This window comes from Camelina sativa, chromosome 3 (genome assembly GCF_030686135.1).
Source record: "Camelina sativa cultivar CO46 ecotype springtype chromosome 3, ASM3068613v1".
Taxonomy (NCBI): domain Eukaryota; kingdom Viridiplantae; phylum Streptophyta; class Magnoliopsida; order Brassicales; family Brassicaceae; genus Camelina; species Camelina sativa.
In genome coordinates, this window is record NC_141882.1 from 9125231 (window position 1) to 9143780 (window position 18550).

Genomic DNA, 18550 nt, shown 5'->3' on the forward strand with positions numbered 1-18550 from the left:
TGCCACCAGGTATACAAGACCCGTCGCCTGCGTGCTTAATTTCTAATCTATTGAGTTTGAATGCATTAAGCAATGTGGTCCCCACATTATCAGCTGCTTAACTATTAATTATTAATTAATGGTCTTCTAAGTTATTTAATTTGTGCTTTTGGACTTTTGAGTTGATCTGTATTTTTGTGTTTTGTGTAATTTATAAGTGTGTCGACTGTCACAAACAATTAAGTTAACGTAATAGGATAAGACATTCTTCTTGGTTTTACACGTTTTTTTTTGTTGTCCTTATGTATTTTCCCATTCTAGTACTAAAAAACTGTTGTGTAGTTTTAATCTTGTTTGGACAAAAATCTACGGTCAAATTAACGCCAACGATTTCGGTACGGTTAGTGTCCGGTTAACAATGGTTTGATGAAAAAACGAACGGGGTACCAAACATCAAACATGTGATCATCAAAGATTTAAAATTGAGAAGGCCCAACTAAAGCCGATAATGAATACTTCTTCCCCCTTCGCCTGGCAAACCTCCTAAATCGACCAAAAGCATCCGCCGCTAAATTTCGTACTTGACGACGAGCAGAAAGATGATTCGTCGGTTGGCCTATACACAAGACATAATTCCTCCGCACAGCAGTGAATCTGATGTAATTCTTTCATCTCCTTATTTGTTTAGATTGCTTATCTTTTCTCTAATGGGTTTTCTTATATAGGGTTTCGATTTTCCCAACGGTAACACTAACACTCGCCACCTGCGCCTTCGTCACTTCGAATGTGGAGGCAAGTATCCTAGCTATCCTTTTCGTTCTTTGGTCAAGCTTTATGCTAGGTTGGGGCTTCATCGCTACAATTTGTTGGAGGTAAAAAAATTTTGAGTGCTTCATGTAATATCGATATGGTGTGACTATTATTATTATACCCAAATTAAATTAGATTGCATTCTCAATTACAGGGGAAAAACTTGCAGCTTGATAGCCTACAGAGTTTCAACGTGAGCGTGACTGGCGGTCCTTCCTCTTACTACCTTAGTCTGGTTGCACGTGTTCCAGATAGCGGTTTGCAGCAAGCCTTTCAAGTTCTTGTTCATGAAAGGAGTTTTGGCTTTCTGGACTTGGGGTGCCCTATCGCTAGACCTCTAGGTAATTAACGATTTCACTTAGACTTGAGTTGAGTTGAGTTTGAGTTGTCTTAGAGTTGAGTTGAGTTTGAGTTGTCTTAGAGTTGAGTTGAGTTTGAGTTGTGGTCCATTAATTATCGTACATCTTATAGTGACCACTAAGGAGCCTTTCCTGCGTCCTCATAGCGATCCACGACCACCTGATGGTATGTTTTTCAGTGAGAAATTGCCTCGTTGGCCATCATCTTTCACTGATGCAAACCGATTCCACCTGGTAAGATCATTAGTAATAACTCGCTTGTTGTGATTTTTTTTTTGCTTTCTGCCTTGTAGTGATGAAGAATTATTGACAAAGTAATTACTTTGCAGGTGAAGGAATCAGAGTTGCAAGACAATGATTGTATTCGTCTTTACTTGAAACTTTCACTTGTTTTTCTCGATAGGAGTCTTACACATGTGAGTCTTTTTTTTTCTTTTTGTCTCCCTTCCATTGGTTTTTCATATCAATATCGAAAGTGGCACTCCCTCATTGGTAATAATTTGATTGTTTCTGCAGGACCATCACTCCCACCATCTCTCCCAGTTGGAGATTGTGCAAGCGGCGATTGAAACTACTCAAGATGACTCCAAGAAGACTACAGTTGTCTACATCACCTATAATGACTTGACTATGGCTCGGGTTGGTGAGCCTCTACAGCGCAGAGCTATTGTTAGAAGAACCATCAGTGAGACTACAGGAAACCTTCGTCTCCGGGGTGTCTATTGGATTGGAGACAAGGATTCTGTGCACATCCGAAGGCCTTCTAAAAGGCTTAAGCTTCGTTTAGGTGTTCATAGACTTTGGAGGCTATCTAATCCTAGGTGCCACCAGCTGTACAAGACCCGCCTGCCTAATGTCTAGACCCCTCATTATCAGCATGCTTAACTATTGTTATTAATGGTCTTCTAAGTTATTTCATTCGTGCGTTTGGACTTTTTAGTGGATCTGTAATTTTGTGCGTTTAGTACGACCAAGCTCTACACTATCTCTTATTTTGTGGGATTCTTTGCATATCTTCTAGTACAAATGAGTCTTATGAATTGAGAGAAGTGAAAAGAGTAGGAACCTGTTACGTGGGAACTGAAACATAAAAATACTTACTACCAATCAAGACTGTTTTTGAGAGCACCCTCTATGACATGAAAAGTCTAGAAGCATTCAAGGTTGATCTCCTTTATTCTTCAGCATCTCCAGGTATGTGTTCATGATCTTCTTGTCTAGTTCGTAATAGACTTCCATTTTCTTCAAAGGTCTCATATCAAGATCAATGAAATGTACCTGCGGATGACGTAGACCTCAGTTTATGAGAGAAACAATTCAATCAAAGCAAAGATTAATTAAGGTTAAAAAATCACATGTACCTTATACTCAAATTCTTGCTTTGTTGATTCAAGATGAAGATTACTGTGGGAAGATGACCTTGAGAGCCCAACTTCTGTTGATCTAAAACTCATCATTACACTACAGTCCTTTGCAGTGGCAGATATTAGAAAATCCTTCAAAATATTCACTTTTTCATCCAATGGAATTGAATGCATGGAACTATACTGATTTAATGATTTACTCTTCTCCAAGTCTCTGCACACTTTACATGGCTGGTTAATCAAGTCATAGTACACGTGAATCGCTCCCTCGATGTTATATTTGTCCAGCTTTTGGACGTCTAGAAGCTGATCTAGAACTTCGGATGAGTAAACAGTTTCTGCTACAAGCTCTATAAAACGATCTGCACGTAAGCCATCATCGGTTTTGATGATATCTTTGAGTATATGCTCAAAAGCTACTTCAACCTTTGAAGTTGTTTTGCATGTGCCACCACCTAAGCCTCCAAATACCAAAGAACCGTTCAAGAACACGCGGAAATTGTTCTGAGGTGTGGCGTAGAGTGCTTTTATTGCTCTGTGTATTCTTTCTTTTGATCCGGAGAATAGGTCTAAGGGATCATACTCACTGATTTCTGATATCTGCAATACATGGCTTTAACGTGTAAGACATTGTGAATTCTGAGAACGTTCAGAGGGATGCAGGAGAAGTAGTACCTCGTTTTCCTTAAGCTTCAGAAATTGGTGCATTTGGAAACGAGTTATACTCTTCTTAATAACATTTTCTTCAGCTATGAAACATGAAGACGGAAGAAATCCACATTTGGGCTACTTCATCAGAGCAAACATGTATCAACCAAAATATATAGCATTCAATGGCTAAGCCAACATATAAAGAAAGCACAAGATAATGATCATGAACACCTTTATTTCAACACTTAAGCATGGTTTATCCTCAACATGACCTGAAAGCAGAGGAGACCATTAACGCTGCGACATGTATTTATAAACCAAAAACCATAGCTTAAATCCAAGAGACAAAGCTACAAGCTCACAACATAGTTTACTTGCAAGTCAAACAAAACAATGAAAGAGAGAGCCTCATCAATGGTCAAATTCACAAAAATCCATTTACCGTGAGCGAAAAGTGTCAAATCATCCATGAGAAGCACGGAACTGCGGTTAGTATCGACACTGGCTGCATCAGCTCTCCAAGAAGGACGCTGAGATGTTATAATTTTCTCAACAAATTCAAGAAACTCCTTTGCTACAGGAAGACGTCTCTGAAAAGTTGCAACAATTACACATGGAAAATACCCAAATCATCATCCTTTAAAACATCCGTAGTGCAACTTCCAGTTTCTTGTAGCCTTAACAAACGAGTTACATTCATGATAAGAGAAGAAAAGAGGAAACATACTCCAGGATTGACATGTTTACGACCCAACAAAGGTCTCATGACATGTTTGACAAACAAATACTCTTTAATCTCCTTGTTCTGGCAAGATACAAGTTCCTTAACGTCTCCCCAAATAAGCTTTTCATGAGTAGTTAGACCATTTTCACTTTTGTCTCCCATTTCATTCCCATCTTTTGGCATTTTATGTATCCTCATCATCTTTCCCAACTTCACACATAACACACCAAAAGAGAAAAAAAAACAAAAAAAACAGATACTTTCAATCAAATACCAAAAACAATGACATTAAAGCAAAATCGTGTTTTGGTCTGAGAAACAGATCAAAAGAGGACTAACGAAGGTGGGAGAAGATCCAGTGTAAGCGAGAACCAAATTAACAGCTCCTTCGCCTCTATATGACCAATCAACTGCATCCTTTGGTTCCAAAACAATCTCCTCCATCTGAATCCAAACACAGATAAACGAAAACGTGTTTTACACAAAATAAAAAACGTATATCTCTCTTGAGCAATGATCAAATCGTAAACAAGCTATGCATGCACCTTTGAGTTTTTGGAAAACAATGTAGCCGACTTAAAAGAACGATTAAGAAATAATCATGAATGATCTCTATTAGTATATCTAATACTAATAAGAGAATTCGTCATTCAATTCTTGAGATTACTTTCGTCCCTCAAAAAGAACAAGTATGCAAAAAAAACTGAAATTACTTTTTTTTTTTTTTTGTATTTGTTTTGGAACAGAGTGAATGTGTTTATTAAAATAATTTATTTATTAAGGGACATATTTTCAAATAACAATAGAAAAGAAGTGATAAATGGAATAGTTAGTAACATGTACTAAGAAATATTTAGCAGAAGATAAATTTCATTACATCGAAACTGAACTTATACAATATAATAATCATACATTAAAAGATTTTTTTTTTTAAATTGATAAAATCATTATGAATGAGTAAAAAGCAAGTGAAATAAATATTTGTATTTTTTTTACATTAGAAATATTTGTAATTTAATTGCTTAAAATAAGGCGAAGTCAGAGGGGTTAAGATTAGAATTAACCAAGTCTCGTACTATAAGTTTGAAGATTTCGTAATTGAGAGAATGAATATAACTAGTTATTTTCCCGGGAATTTAAATTTGTTATTGTAACTGCTGGAAAGGTTCAGACATTTTGAAGAAGAATGAAGAAGGACCGGTTAAATGAGAGTAAACCGGGTGGGGATGTAGCATATAGGACAAGAGATCAGGTGGTGGGAAAGACCAATGATGAGGAACTGACAAATCACAGAAGACAGAGTTAAGTGTCTCTGTCTTAAAATTCATCGGGAAACTCTTCTATTTTTCTATCTTAGCTGTACTTTTTACATTTTTCTCCGTACCTTTTATTCTCCCTTATTGGCTTTCCTTTTTTTTCTTCTCAAAAAATAAATAAATTTTCAGAGATTTTAATAGTACTATTTATTTACTTCTTCTTATGCGTTTTCTCATTCCTTAAAGTGACGACCTTTCTCTTACACGGATGTATCCATATCATACGATTTTTGGAAGTGAAAGATAGGAAAATATAGCTGGATTTAAGGTAATGTATATAAGTCAATTCAAAATCCATTTCCTGTAATTATAAAATTCTCTCCAAAAATGAACTACAAATATATTAGCTGTTTGCACTTGCACCTTACGGAATTCTCGAATATTAGCTGTTATGTTTCTTCCTTTTTTTTTCTTTTTTTTCCTTCGCATTTCTTCGCTCTTTGGAAACCTGTATTCAATTTCAATTATTTCCAATATTTTCCTCCAAAGGAGATTACAATTTGATTTTATACTATATTTCTCTTACAAGTGATAAATGTATATATCTCTTTTCCATACCGGCTTAGATAATTTCAAACTTTTAAAACCCATTGTCACTCACTTACCGAAAAAACTGTTAACCCAATTAAAAAATCGTAACATCATCCTACAAGAATTTCTCAAAGAAGATAAATTACACCACAGTTCTCTGAAAATTACAGTAGTAGTAATAAACAACCTTTTTATGAAAAAAACTCTCTAATATTCATAGATTAACAATTAAGCCGGTAGTGATTTTTATTACTCTCTTCGATAACAATTTTCTTCTCCGCCAAAACATACGAAGCTAAATTAACAAGGACTACTTGATAAATAAATAATAATCAACTAAGAACTGGTCTGATCTCTTGAATTCTCATACCAACAAAACATGACTTTAAACACTTTCCTCTCGGCGATCCTCCTCCTCCGCCTCCTCCTCCAATCAACACTCCACTATCCACCACCGTCTCCTCCACTCCCACCGCCGCTAATATCGCCTTCCTATATCCATCTTCAATCTCACCATGCACATTGCCCTTATCCTCATCATCATCAACATTAGGGGAAGTAATAGTAACACTCTTATTTAAAGTATCCGCCAGATCATCCAAATCAACATCTTGATGATCATCATCATCACACTCATTTCCATCATCTTCGTCGTTCTCCTCCTCCTCCTCATGATCATCATCATCGTCATCATCAGTTTGGTAATGAGAGGGTTCTTGAGGAAGTTCGAAAACGTCATCGTCTAGAGGAACAAGGTGGAGAGTGAGACGACCATTGGATCTATCCGCACGAAAATACTCGTGATGACGAACCTTCTCTTCTCTCAGGATAAGCCTCCCGTCGCTCGTCACCACACGCTTAAGAACCCACGGCATGTGCGGGAGAAGATTCCCAGTCTGAGCAAGCAACGGTATCGGAGGAGGAAACTCACGCGCCGCCGCAGCTCTAGCCTCTCTCTCCTCCCTCCTCCTTCCTCCGTAACGAAACCGGCTCTTTACAGACTCCGACGGGACGGAGACGACGTCGTTTCCTTCGTCGGCTGAGAGTATGTCGAAGCAGCTCTCTGTCCCGATGTAGTCTCCTACGGCGGAGGAAGAAGAGGATGACGTGCGGGAAAGCATAGATGATGAAGCCACGAAAGGTGAGGTTTGGTCGGAGTTGATGGAAAGAGACTGATCAGAAGAAGAAGAAGAACAAGCCATGGATGATGAGTCAGAGGAAGAAGAGGCTCTCTCCATATCTGGATGTTACAAAGAATAAAAAAACAAAACCCAATTCTTTTTTTTTGGGGTTTTGTTTTCTTTTTATTTTTGTAATTTTTAATGGGGTGTTAGAGTTGCATGAAGAGATCTTAAATAGAGAGACAGCTAAGCGAAGGAGGTGATGTCATGGAAGGGATGGTCTCTCAGATATTATCGAGAATCTGTGACATTTAATGTTTTTTTTTCCTGTGAATGGGAAAATATAGGAAATATTAGACCAAAATAGACCCAAAATATAGTTTATTTCTTGCTAAGAATATGTCATCATTACCAAATTAGTATAAACTAAAGTGGATGACTGGTAGAACTTCTAGAAGTTTCTTAGAATTTCTATACATCCCTCACACCTTTCTTTTATCCAATGAATGTTAGCATGAAAAAATGGGAAAAGATCATGTATATGCACAACGTCTATGATCTATCTACAGTATTACTAGATGACAATGATTAAGTAAATTATCTTTACTAACAAAATAGTCATTAAAACACACAATTCAACAATTTAAAGGCTCTGAGAATTTCTTTTTGAAAAAAAGCTCTATTCATTATGTTCACAATTTATAATCTACAATCGTAAATCCACAGGTAAAAGCTCCAAGCCTCCAACCAGTTTTTACTCAAGGATTGAAATTCTTTTTTTTTTTATTAATGACAAGATAACGCATAACTTAACAACATGCCAGCCACACAGAATAAATGAGTACAACTAAAGAAGGAACCAAAAATAAAAAACAGCCTAGAAATAAAACAAGTTAAGTTGGATGTGCTTAAACGTATACAAAGTGGTAATCTATATGTTGGATATTCTCTTTTATTCTAAAGAGTTGCAGCTTCATTTTCTTAAATGAAAATATCAATAGAAGAAAAAAACAAATGGATTGCTAAAAAAAGGTAAAGCTATAAGGATGGTCTTTAATACGTCTATGGATTATTAAATCCCCTTTTAAGGTTAAAAAAACAGCCAAAAGCTGTTGCCAAAGTTTTTATAAACGTTATGATGAAAACAAAAAGCAACTTCTCGACTACATGAAAGCTACACGTTTAAAACAAAAAAACAAGAATCTGTCTATTCTTGAAGTTGAACGCAAAAAGCATCTCTACCTATTCTTGAACGCCAAAAAGCAAAAGCTACGATTCACGAAATAAACAAGTTGTTGACTGACTAAATATTCTGGAATTATTTATTTAAATTAAATTAAAACAATTCAGTAACGCATTGGTCAAATCGACCAAGCTACGCGCACCTTTAATTAAAAAAAAAAAAAAAAGAACGAACCCGACTTCCACGAACATCTTTCTTAGGATTAAAATAAAAGCGATTAAACCAAGATTCTAAGAAAACAAAATTTAAAAAATAATCACGAATATTCTTGTGTGTTGTGAAGAAAAAAACGAATGATTGAGATTAACATCATAGTGAAACCGTAATCAGATTTTCGTAATTTAATCCTACAAGATGATCGAATTGTCGTGAATCGTCAATCAAATAACATACAAACACGAAATAGATTGGATGCAAAAAAAAACGATGTAAAATTAAAAGGTCAAAATCGAAAAACTAATTTACCTGTATAGAAGGATAAGCAAATGAGTTTTTTTCTTCGATGAGGTTTCAAGGATTATGAACGTTACGCGAACTCTTTTTGTTCTCTTATACACGCACTCACAACGAAGCAGAAGAGAATTTAATTCGTCAAAACGGAATCAATACTAGGATATTTTATACCTAATCAATTTAATTCGATATTTAAAAAGAAAATATTTTGGGATTAAGGAAAGATAATCAATCAATAAAATATTTATTTTTAATTTAAAGAAATGCTTAAAATTAGGCAAAGTCGGAGGGATTAAGATTAGGATGTTTAACCAAGTCGGCCCGTTCCTCTCTCGCTTGCTGTAAATCCTTAACCTATCCTAATTTTTAGCGTTATGTGGATAAACAAACACCTTTTAACTTTTTTACAGCATGTCTATGGTAATCAAAAAATTTAGTCATTTATTATTTTTCTTATCCAAAGGATATGACTCTAATTAATTACTGATAGCCACGATGACACAATTTTACGAAAAAGGATAATTACATAGTGGAGGATAAAGATAAATAGATAATCGTTGGATTTATTTATGGGGAAAAAGCAACCTGTGGAATTCAATTTCCCCTGAGATTATGGTATTTAATTTGGAGGGGATAAATTGATCAATTTTAAGCTAATCTCTCTATGCAAGACAATGTTCTAAAATACGGACTATGCGGCCGTATATACGGTGAGTATACGGTAAACGGTGACCTACTGTACCATTTATAGTCTAAGCGTTTTAATATATACGGGTTGGTCTAATTCGCTTATTTATACGGCGTATATATACGGACGATTATACGGTTAGCGCATATACGTCCGTATTTTGTTTTTTTTACCTTCAATCAAGCTATAAAACGAAACCTATAAATTGAAGAAACCCTAAGCTTTATTCGTTTTTTACTGCCGTGACACTTTTCTCAAACTTCATTCTATATTCAGAGAGTTTTCAGGTTTTCTTTACTCTTCTTCTCTTGTTTTAATTATATGATCTTTCTCTTTTTGGCTTTATCATGTCTATAGTATTGTTGTTGTCTCATTGATTATAGAATTATAATACTTAACATCGTTAAACTAGGTTTGAGTTTTGAATTTTGATACTACAAGTCGACGGAGAAGAAGAACTTGAAGATTAAAATTGGTTTATTTTTCTGTTTACGTTTTGCTATTTCAATTATTGAGTTTTAGACTACTTGGTTTGACAATTTCATAAGTATTTTTGACAATTTAAAGTTGATATACTATTGGTTTGACAATTTCATAAGTATTTTTGCAGAGATTTTAATATTTATTTTGTTCTTTTATTATATATATATATATATTTATATATAATATATTTATAATTTTTTATATCTATATATATTTTTGGTAAAATATATTTACCGTATATATCCGCATATACAGCCGCGTATACAGCTATACGTTAAACGGTGGTGCACCGCTCGACTAACGCCTAGCATATTTTAGAACATTGATGCGAGATATTAAATATTTGATAACATGATTTTCATGACATTATGCGTGATATTTTATGATTTATGTAATAATGTCATTGTGATTTATGCAATAATGTCAAATTTTAATGTATAATGTAGAATAAACTTTTCAATCACAATGGATTACGTATGGATGTATATTCTATGAAGTGTATGATTGAACAACTCTCTTAGTGAAAGAGAAATAACTTTACCATTTTTTTTTTATCATAAAAGTTTCCTAGGTCCAAAGACTAATCTTCAGGAGTTGAGGAAAACCATGTTAAATTTCGAACCCCGTAGCTAATACTACTTAAACCCAGATGGTGATATTTTTTTTCCTTTACCACTGGACAAAAGCGACTTGGTTCAAATAACTTTACCATTGTTGCTTACCTTAAAGTTACTTATATTTCTAAAATAATGATTAACGAATTTTTGAAAATAGTAAGTTTTGGGAGAAACTCAGAACTCATAACAAAAAAAAAAACACACACACACATTGGTATATAACTAATAAAAATTTGTGGATATAAAACATGGAAATGCATAGATGCTAACAAAAACGGAACAAAAAGTCCCAAAAAAAAAAGTGTTAAAAAAATGTCAGAGTTAACTGAAAAGAGATAAATTAGCAACAACATCATTATATACGAATGTAACATCAGTTTAATTTGTCGGATTTTGTTACTTTAGTTTATAAATTTCAGATGTGAAGAAATGGGTGAAGAGAGACAAATAAATTTTAAAATTAGTGAAACTAATAATGTATTCTATAGTTTACTTACAAGGATCAACAACACAGAAATACTTGCCGCAAGCTGTACCTAGACCAACGTTATCTGAAAGTGAAACATTTTTAAGATTTTTGAGAGAATAAAGTCAAATGTGATGAGATGAGCTCTCTCAAGATAGAAGATAATAGAAGATTTTGTGAATAGAATATAAGTTTTTTTTTCTTTTTTTCCAACTAGTTCTTTCGATGATTCCCAAAGCAGCTTACTTGTCAAAAGCTAACAAATCCAGAACACAAATAAGATAATTATCAACTCTGGCCTTTGAGTATATCATATGGAAGAGAGTGAAAAGTTCGTGAAGTTTTTGAGAGTAAAAAAAGGTACAAAACCTACATAAACTAAGCGAATAAACAGAGAGTAATATGTATTAGGTTTCATAAAATCAATAAATACACAAGAAGAAAGCTCTTACTTCCACTGTAGTGATGAACAATCAACTTCAAAAGCAAAGAAGTGCCATCATTTTGACTTTTGAGTCCATTATCATTATATTGTTTATTAGGCTTTTAATTGGCCTATTATAGTTGTGAGATGTAAAAAGTATATATTTAAAATCATATCATCAGAAATATAAATAGTTTTACCTTTCTAATAATTTTATAAAATTCTAATTGTGAAAGAATCAAAGATCATTTGAAACTGGCTCAACATTTATTCTTTTGTAAAAACAATACTTATATTTGCCCGAAAAAAATGTATTATCACCAATTGAAAATGACATGAATATATATATATATATATATTAATTTTGATAACTATGTAGTCAAACATTATATATGAATATGCAGTTATATATAGTGTTTTTACAGAAATCTTAAAATTTAGAAAATCCAGTCCAATAAAAATATTAAAAAGTAATAATATTATATCAATAGCTGAGACACATTTATTTAATTTAGCCATATTTTGATTTATTATTTACAGCTATATGCCATTTTGTTTTTAACAAAAAAAAACAAATGTGTTATTCTTAAAACCTTTATCAAATAACTTTATTAATATAAATTAAGTTTAAGCTTTAAATATATTTTATATATTAAAAAATGATTTATTAAAATGCATGTGGGTTACTCGTCTATCTCACTAATTCAAGCGGGATAGATGCAAAGACATTTTTGGCTCAAAATATTTAAATTTGTTGCAGGATGACTTAGCGGACGGGTTTGACCATATTAACAATTTTATTTAATTAATTTGTTTTAGTTCCTTTTGTCGTTTTTATCTGATTTGATAGTTCAAGATTTTGATAAAAATCTAACCAATCACTAATTCGGTCTACTTTCGACTCAGATCCGCCATCATGTCAATCTAAAATTTATTGTGAAACAATTAATATTTTAAACTTTCATAAACTTGATGAATTCAAACCAATATACGTTTGAATTATAAATGTTATACTAAATAAATTTATTTACAATTGTAATATCTCAAACAAAAATTTCATCCCGTGCAACAGCACAGATTATTACTTATTACACAGTTCATGTTTAATTTTCTAGGTATACTTTTTTTTAACGATCAAGAGACCATAATTGTAATCAGGATGATGTTATTGTAACTCTTTCTCCAAGATAAAATTTAGTGGGGATCATTGTCATATGCATTAAAAATAAGTATTAAATGTAAGAGGTTGCACAACATCATCACTAGTACAAATACTACAAACCGATGGATTGATATATTCCTTGTCACATGGAATATAAGCATATCATAATTGCTTATCTCAGTTAAGAGTATAGGTTTAAAATACGTCTTCCATCTAGTTATAAAGCACATTGATTCTTCACACACGAAAGTTATGCGGGCCTGCAAAAAGATTTTTAAAGAGCATAAATATTATAATGCAGTTATGGTTATTATTTTTTATTTAGGGGTCTTGAATATTGATTGATTCTATAACACTAGATTATGTCAGCATATTAACGCTAATATAAGAAAAAATATGTGAAATTTTAAATTGTATTCAAAATATTAATTTTATTTTATTTGATTTTTTTTAATCGAATTTAGAGTTCACATATTTCATCTTGTAATACAATTTATTTGTATATTTTCATGATAATAAAATTAGATTTAATTATATGCACTCAATCCTAATGAGTGCATTTATAACTTTCATATAAAAAATGTGCATTATATCAAATTTATATTTTACTTAATTTTTTTCAAAAACTAAAAGTTAATAAAAAATAATTCTCAAAAAAAACTAATTTTATCTCATATTTTGAAAAAGTAACAATATCTTAAATATATTTGTTTCATATTTTGTAATCTCATACGTAATAATTTTACTACTTGTCCAACTAAAACTATACTAACATTATCATAAATTAATCAAAAATTCAAAGACGTTATCATGAGAAAATTATTTTTTTAATGTAAAGATGATTATCTACAATATTTTTTCTTTTAGGATTAATAATTGACAGTGTAGTTTATTTAATTATGGTATTATAGTAATTAATTGTATAATTTTCTTAATTCTTTTTCTTATAGAATTAGTGATTTAAAATTAGAATTATTATTATTTTTTATATACATATATGAACTATATTTTTATATTTATTAAGTTGTTTAAATTTTTAATTTCTTATAAATTATAAATATGTTAAAACAAAGTTTTTGTATAACACATGACAAATCATTAATTTTTAAAATTGACATGTGTCGCTAAATTACTAACTTTGAAAACCAAGGTTTACAGTAATAACATAATATTAAATAAGTTATCAAATCATTCACCGATTGAAAAACTTAAGAAAATTACATTAATTTCTTATTTTTCTTATATTATGTTAATCCCTAATTTTAACACATTAAATCTTTTATACTTTAATCACTTTTATGTATAACTTTCTTTTTACTATATGATTATAATAAATAATATTTGCAATTTAATTATAAATATTTTCTTTATTAATTGCAATTAAATTACAAATATTTTTCTTATTAATTGCAATTAAATTGCAAATATTTTTCTTATTAATTTCACATATTTTCCTATGGAAATTAGTAATTTAATAGATAACTTTCCTATTAGAGTTAGTGATGTAATAGATCACTTTTGGTTTTATATACTTTTCAAAAATATTAATTGTAATCCTTTTATTTTTAAGATTTTTTTAAATTTTCTTATAAATATTAAATAAATTTTTTTTTCATATATATCAAAATATTATCGATATACTTGACACATGTCGCAATTACATGAATTACTAAATTTGAAAAGTAAGGTTTATATAATAAGATTTATGAGAGAATTACCATTTCCATTAAAAAAATCAAAAGAACCTCAAATGAGGATCAATGGCTAATCCAGCACCTGCATAGCGTGGATCATATACTGTATTTGTTAACCTGCAATAAGAAGTAAATATATAAGTAATTACTAAAATGTATGGTTTGCTTGGTCTAAGTTTTGTAAAGAACTTAGCCCATTTTACCAGACTATACCAACTAGTTTTAATTTTAAGAGAGCTAGTATATATATACCCACTGATTACTGATATGAATTACTTATAGTTGAAAATTTGAAATAAACAAACCTTTCTTCATGGTGATTGGCCCCATTTGAACTCATATTTCCATCTTGCCAAGAAGATATAACCGATGAAGCTGCTGCGCTTGTTTCTTGAAACGGAAACGTGATCCTCTGCAATAGTTAATTTGTTGTCACACTTCTATATATGTTTCCTTCGAAAAGGAAAATGGTTACTTGTATAAAAATGCATGTATACCCTTCTTTTAGATGAAGAACCTTCATTTTCAAATTGATCATAGCAACTGCGTTGTCTGAAGCCTCCACTCTGAAATAGCCAAACACCATATTTTCATAACACAAGCGTTTAGTAAAAGGTGTATATAATAATATGTTATTTGTCTTGTAACAAATATTGAATAATTAGTTAATCTTTTAATAATACAAAAACTTATTCACATTATTTCAAATGCTTATGTTGCTCATTCTTCAGAGTAATTCACATGCAATCCTATAATAAGATTAGAAAGAAAAAAATCTTTACCTGTTGGATCAATGAGTTTCTGTGTGAATTTTGATATTGATTGTAGAGAGTTGGGTTCAAAGCCGGCATTGATGTGCCTGTAACATGTTGTTTTCCCTTGTCTTGTGGGCAATAAGGCCTAAATTATATACATAAAATATCATGATATATGTAATGTATATACTAAATTTGACAATATATATATATATATTTATATTTGTAAAGCATGCAAAAATGAAAACTTGCTTACCTGGGAGGGGCTAAGAGGGTTTGAGTTGTAGGTACCAAAGCCATGTTTTTTGGTGCAGTATTAGTCAAACTTGAAGACGTAACACTTGGATATCTCCTGGGTCTGATAGAATTTGAGAACAATATATCATCAAACGTTAGATCATATGAAAAAGTTAAGCAAACATATGTATGCTAAGAAAATGATGTCACCTTCCACGGGGCCGACGAGGAGGGTTTACCGGGCTTGGTTTTTGGAAAGCATAAGCCACTGAGTCGGGCTGATATGACGTTTGCGTAAATGGTGAGTAGTTTCCTGACCTATAAAAAGCATTCGAAAATTCTACATTTGTGGGTGATTTAATTCTTATAGAATATATAAGAAGCGACTAAACAAAAATAAAATATACCTCTGTAGTGTAAGAGTGTTGGAAATCATGGGAGTACAATACTCTGGATTCATTATAGTATTTGAAGCCGAGGCATCAGGAAATAGGCATTGGTTGTTGTTTAGCAATGTCCCCCTACAAATTTATTAATTGGAAAAAGATTAAGTTTAACAGCAGTGGATATTTTAAATCTTGAAAACAATAAAAAGAAATCTTACACTGATGTTGCGGTAGACGACATGTTAGAAAATTTTGGTAGTTGCATTTTATAATCAGTTTCATGGATATGTATGATTTGTTCAAGTAGTGACTCGTTGTGATCAAATTGTTCCTCCTGATGATACCTGCAATATTGATTACTATTTGTGTTATTATTAATTCTAAGCATTTTTTATATATTTAAAGAGAGAAAAAAGAATTTAGAAGTTCAATACAGAGAAGGTTGAAAGTGATGCTCTCGAAGGCCATGTTGAATTAGATTGAGATTTGTGGGTTCATTAGCTTTCTCCACTTCTTGCATATTACTCCTCACCTGACTCATCATAATATTGAATATTCTGAATAATATAAACATTTTTTAATGATCTATTAAATAAAATATAGAATTATAGAATAAGTTTGTACCATTGTTGAAGCATATGGCTCGTTAGAGAAACAAGGAATTGTTTGGGACAGTAAAGGTTGTTGATAACTCTGCCCTAGAGGTCCATGTTGTAAGTTAATTGGTTGTAGTCCGCTGTACACACTTTCTCTTTGGCCACCGCTTAATACACAAGACGACTGCAAATTTACAAAAATTAGTAAATTATATATGTGAAAAGTCTGCAGAACAGATTAATTCAAGATTGGTTTGTGATTAGTTCTTACCATGTCATGAAAGTTTTCAACGGTGTTGAAATACTTAGAGTAATCCTCCTCCTGATGAAAGCTTTGATTTTGTGGTACTATAGCCGTTTGTTGTTCAAAGCTTGGAGTTCTTGTCAATGTCCCTTGATCAGTGTTTGAATTCTCTACTAGTGGTGAAGAGAACACATCATTTGTGGCGGCAGAGAAAGGGACAAGTCCAACCAAGTTATTGTGCTCATTTTCTGAAACCAGCAACGAAGAATTTCCCACACAATCCTACATATGTACGTAAATAATGTTATTATTATAAGTTATTTTTATAATCCGCATAACATATATGCTACGTATACATTAAGACACAACAATTAACATGTGAACAAAAAATATATTATAATAAAAGTCAAACACCGAGAGATGAAGAAGTATACCGTGAGAGCACCAAAAGTGTCTGGCAAGTCCAAGAAAGAAAATTCCAGATCGTCGCTTGGAGCCATTCTTAAAAACTGCATTAATATTCACAATCAAATTAACGTATTTTGTATGGTTAGGTTACACAGAAGAAAACTATAAAAACATTTTTTTTTTGTGGTAGTACTAAACTGTACTAATCAATTGATCATAAACACGTACATCATACGACATATGTATATTTGCCATACTAATCAACAAGTTGAAGACAATCATGAGATGATTTTCATATATTTTGCTATTTTTTCGAATGGATTTGTAATAACAAGTGTCATTCGATATTTACAGCATCAATATCTTAATTCAAACCCATCTCCTACATATAATTGAGAAAAAAGTGACTAACTAAAAGCTTAGATGTGACCAAAGTAAAAGTGGGTATGCATTTTTTTTTTTTGTGTGGCTATACTGCAACCGGTTGGAAATAGTTTCAAAATTAGTTTGTAATGAAAGCCTTATAAATTCATTCTTAAAAGCTATATGTATTTTCATTCATTCAAATGAACATAATTTGATATCATCATCATCGAAATTTCCAAAATGTAAACTGATAACAAAAAATTTGAAGAACAAAAGACTTGTGGTTAAAAACTTGTTTTAGAGTTGAGTATATATGACATGAAAAACTGAAAGTTTTATTAACATTTTACAGAAAACTATATGAATCTTCAATTTATAAAGAATGATGGATAGATCCTCAATAAAAGACAGGAATTAAAAAACTCACAAATGTTTGATTCATTTGTAAAGATGATATGAACTAAAGAAGATACCTTTTACAAAAAGAAAGACGACCAGATATGCTCAAGGAAACGACGAGATTGCGAAAACAAACAGATGTATCAGATTGGGGCAGAGGTAGCGGATGGATATATATTGGAAGAAGCATACACTGTTGATTGTTTAGTTTGATAAAAATGATTGCGTTTGGGTTTAAAGGTATGTTATTATCCCAATTTGTTTTATACTTGATTCAAGTTAAGGTATATGTATACATACATATATATATGTATAAATATATAAATATAAATGACGAAATATATATATACACAAAAGGTAGTGTTTAGCTCAACAGTAAATGCAAAAAGAAAAACAGATACAAATTTTGGTTTGACACTTTCATTTCCTTTGCAATTATATTTTACAAGTGATTTGTCAAAATACTAAGACAATGTGTTTTGAAGCAATCATACCTTTACTCAGAAAAGATAAAAATAGTTCAAATTATAAAATTATTTCTTTTTACATTATTGGTGAAAATCTTGATTTTAAGTTAAAAACCCCAACAAAATTATTATTAGATTTCTTTCCTCAATTAGTATATATGCATCTATATATCATACATATATATCTTATTTTAATAAATTGACATAAATTTATCCATTCATATACAAACAGATGGAATTATCTAAATATTAGCATTGCTTTAGCTCATTGGTTGGATTGAAGACAAATGTCACGAACTTATAGTAATTTGATATTTTGCCTTCTTGTCCAAAATAAGCATTTTACCTTGACATTCTAAAATGACAAAAAACGAATCTATAGAGATTTGGAGACATTGTATCTTTTTTACTGTGACACGTAAAACACATTGTATCTACAGTTTTTAACTAGGAAGAGATTTTTAAATTATATGTTGACACCTTTACTATTAATCTTTCTTTATTTAAATAGAAAATAATAGTATTAAAGAAAACAAATCTTGCAATTATTTTTCAAAAAAGAAAAAGCTTGTATCATTTTTTATGAGGATACTACATCAAGTGGTAG

General features: G+C 31.5%; 4 protein-coding genes across 4 annotated transcripts; 1 reads left to right on the top strand and 3 right to left on the bottom strand.

The window, feature by feature from the left end:
- The first annotated feature begins 440 nt into the window (after positions 1–440).
- LOC104776329 (UPF0725 protein EMB2204-like) lies at positions 441–2161 on the top strand. Its single transcript, XM_010500370.3, has 6 exons — positions 441–638; positions 705–851; positions 944–1130; positions 1261–1382; positions 1478–1564; positions 1665–2161. The coding sequence occupies exons 1-6, from the start codon at positions 579–581 to the stop codon at positions 2007–2009; spliced, it is 948 nt and encodes a 315-aa protein (XP_010498672.2). The 5' UTR covers positions 441–578; the 3' UTR covers positions 2010–2161.
- On the bottom strand, positions 2109–4666 carry LOC104776328 (inositol-pentakisphosphate 2-kinase-like). The gene is made up of 8 exons (XM_010500369.3): positions 4433–4666; positions 4227–4331; positions 3891–4097; positions 3606–3753; positions 3395–3435; positions 3188–3298; positions 2510–3112; positions 2109–2426 (listed from the first exon to the last, which is right to left on the bottom strand). The coding sequence occupies exons 2-8, from the start codon at positions 4329–4331 to the stop codon at positions 2307–2309; spliced, it is 1335 nt and encodes a 444-aa protein (XP_010498671.2). The 5' UTR covers positions 4433–4666; the 3' UTR covers positions 2109–2306.
- A 1256-nt stretch (positions 4667–5922) lies between these two features.
- On the bottom strand, positions 5923–8873 carry LOC104776330 (uncharacterized). Its single transcript, XM_010500371.3, has 2 exons — positions 8564–8873; positions 5923–7182 (listed from the first exon to the last, which is right to left on the bottom strand). Exon 2 carries the CDS (start codon positions 6970–6972, stop codon positions 6067–6069), a length of 906 nt encoding a protein of 301 aa, XP_010498673.1. The 5' UTR covers positions 6973–7182; positions 8564–8873; the 3' UTR covers positions 5923–6066.
- A 3504-nt stretch (positions 8874–12377) lies between these two features.
- On the bottom strand, positions 12378–17790 carry LOC104776332 (uncharacterized). The gene is made up of 14 exons (XM_087501421.1): positions 17551–17790; positions 16738–16812; positions 16331–16585; positions 16088–16243; positions 15898–15995; positions 15682–15807; positions 15485–15598; positions 15288–15395; positions 15097–15198; positions 14868–14985; positions 14583–14651; positions 14391–14497; positions 14110–14202; positions 12378–12651 (listed from the first exon to the last, which is right to left on the bottom strand). Exons 2-13 carry the CDS (start codon positions 16801–16803, stop codon positions 14127–14129), a joined length of 1395 nt encoding a protein of 464 aa, XP_087357547.1. The 5' UTR covers positions 16804–16812; positions 17551–17790; the 3' UTR covers positions 12378–12651; positions 14110–14126.
- Between the last annotated feature and the right edge of the window lie 760 nt (positions 17791–18550).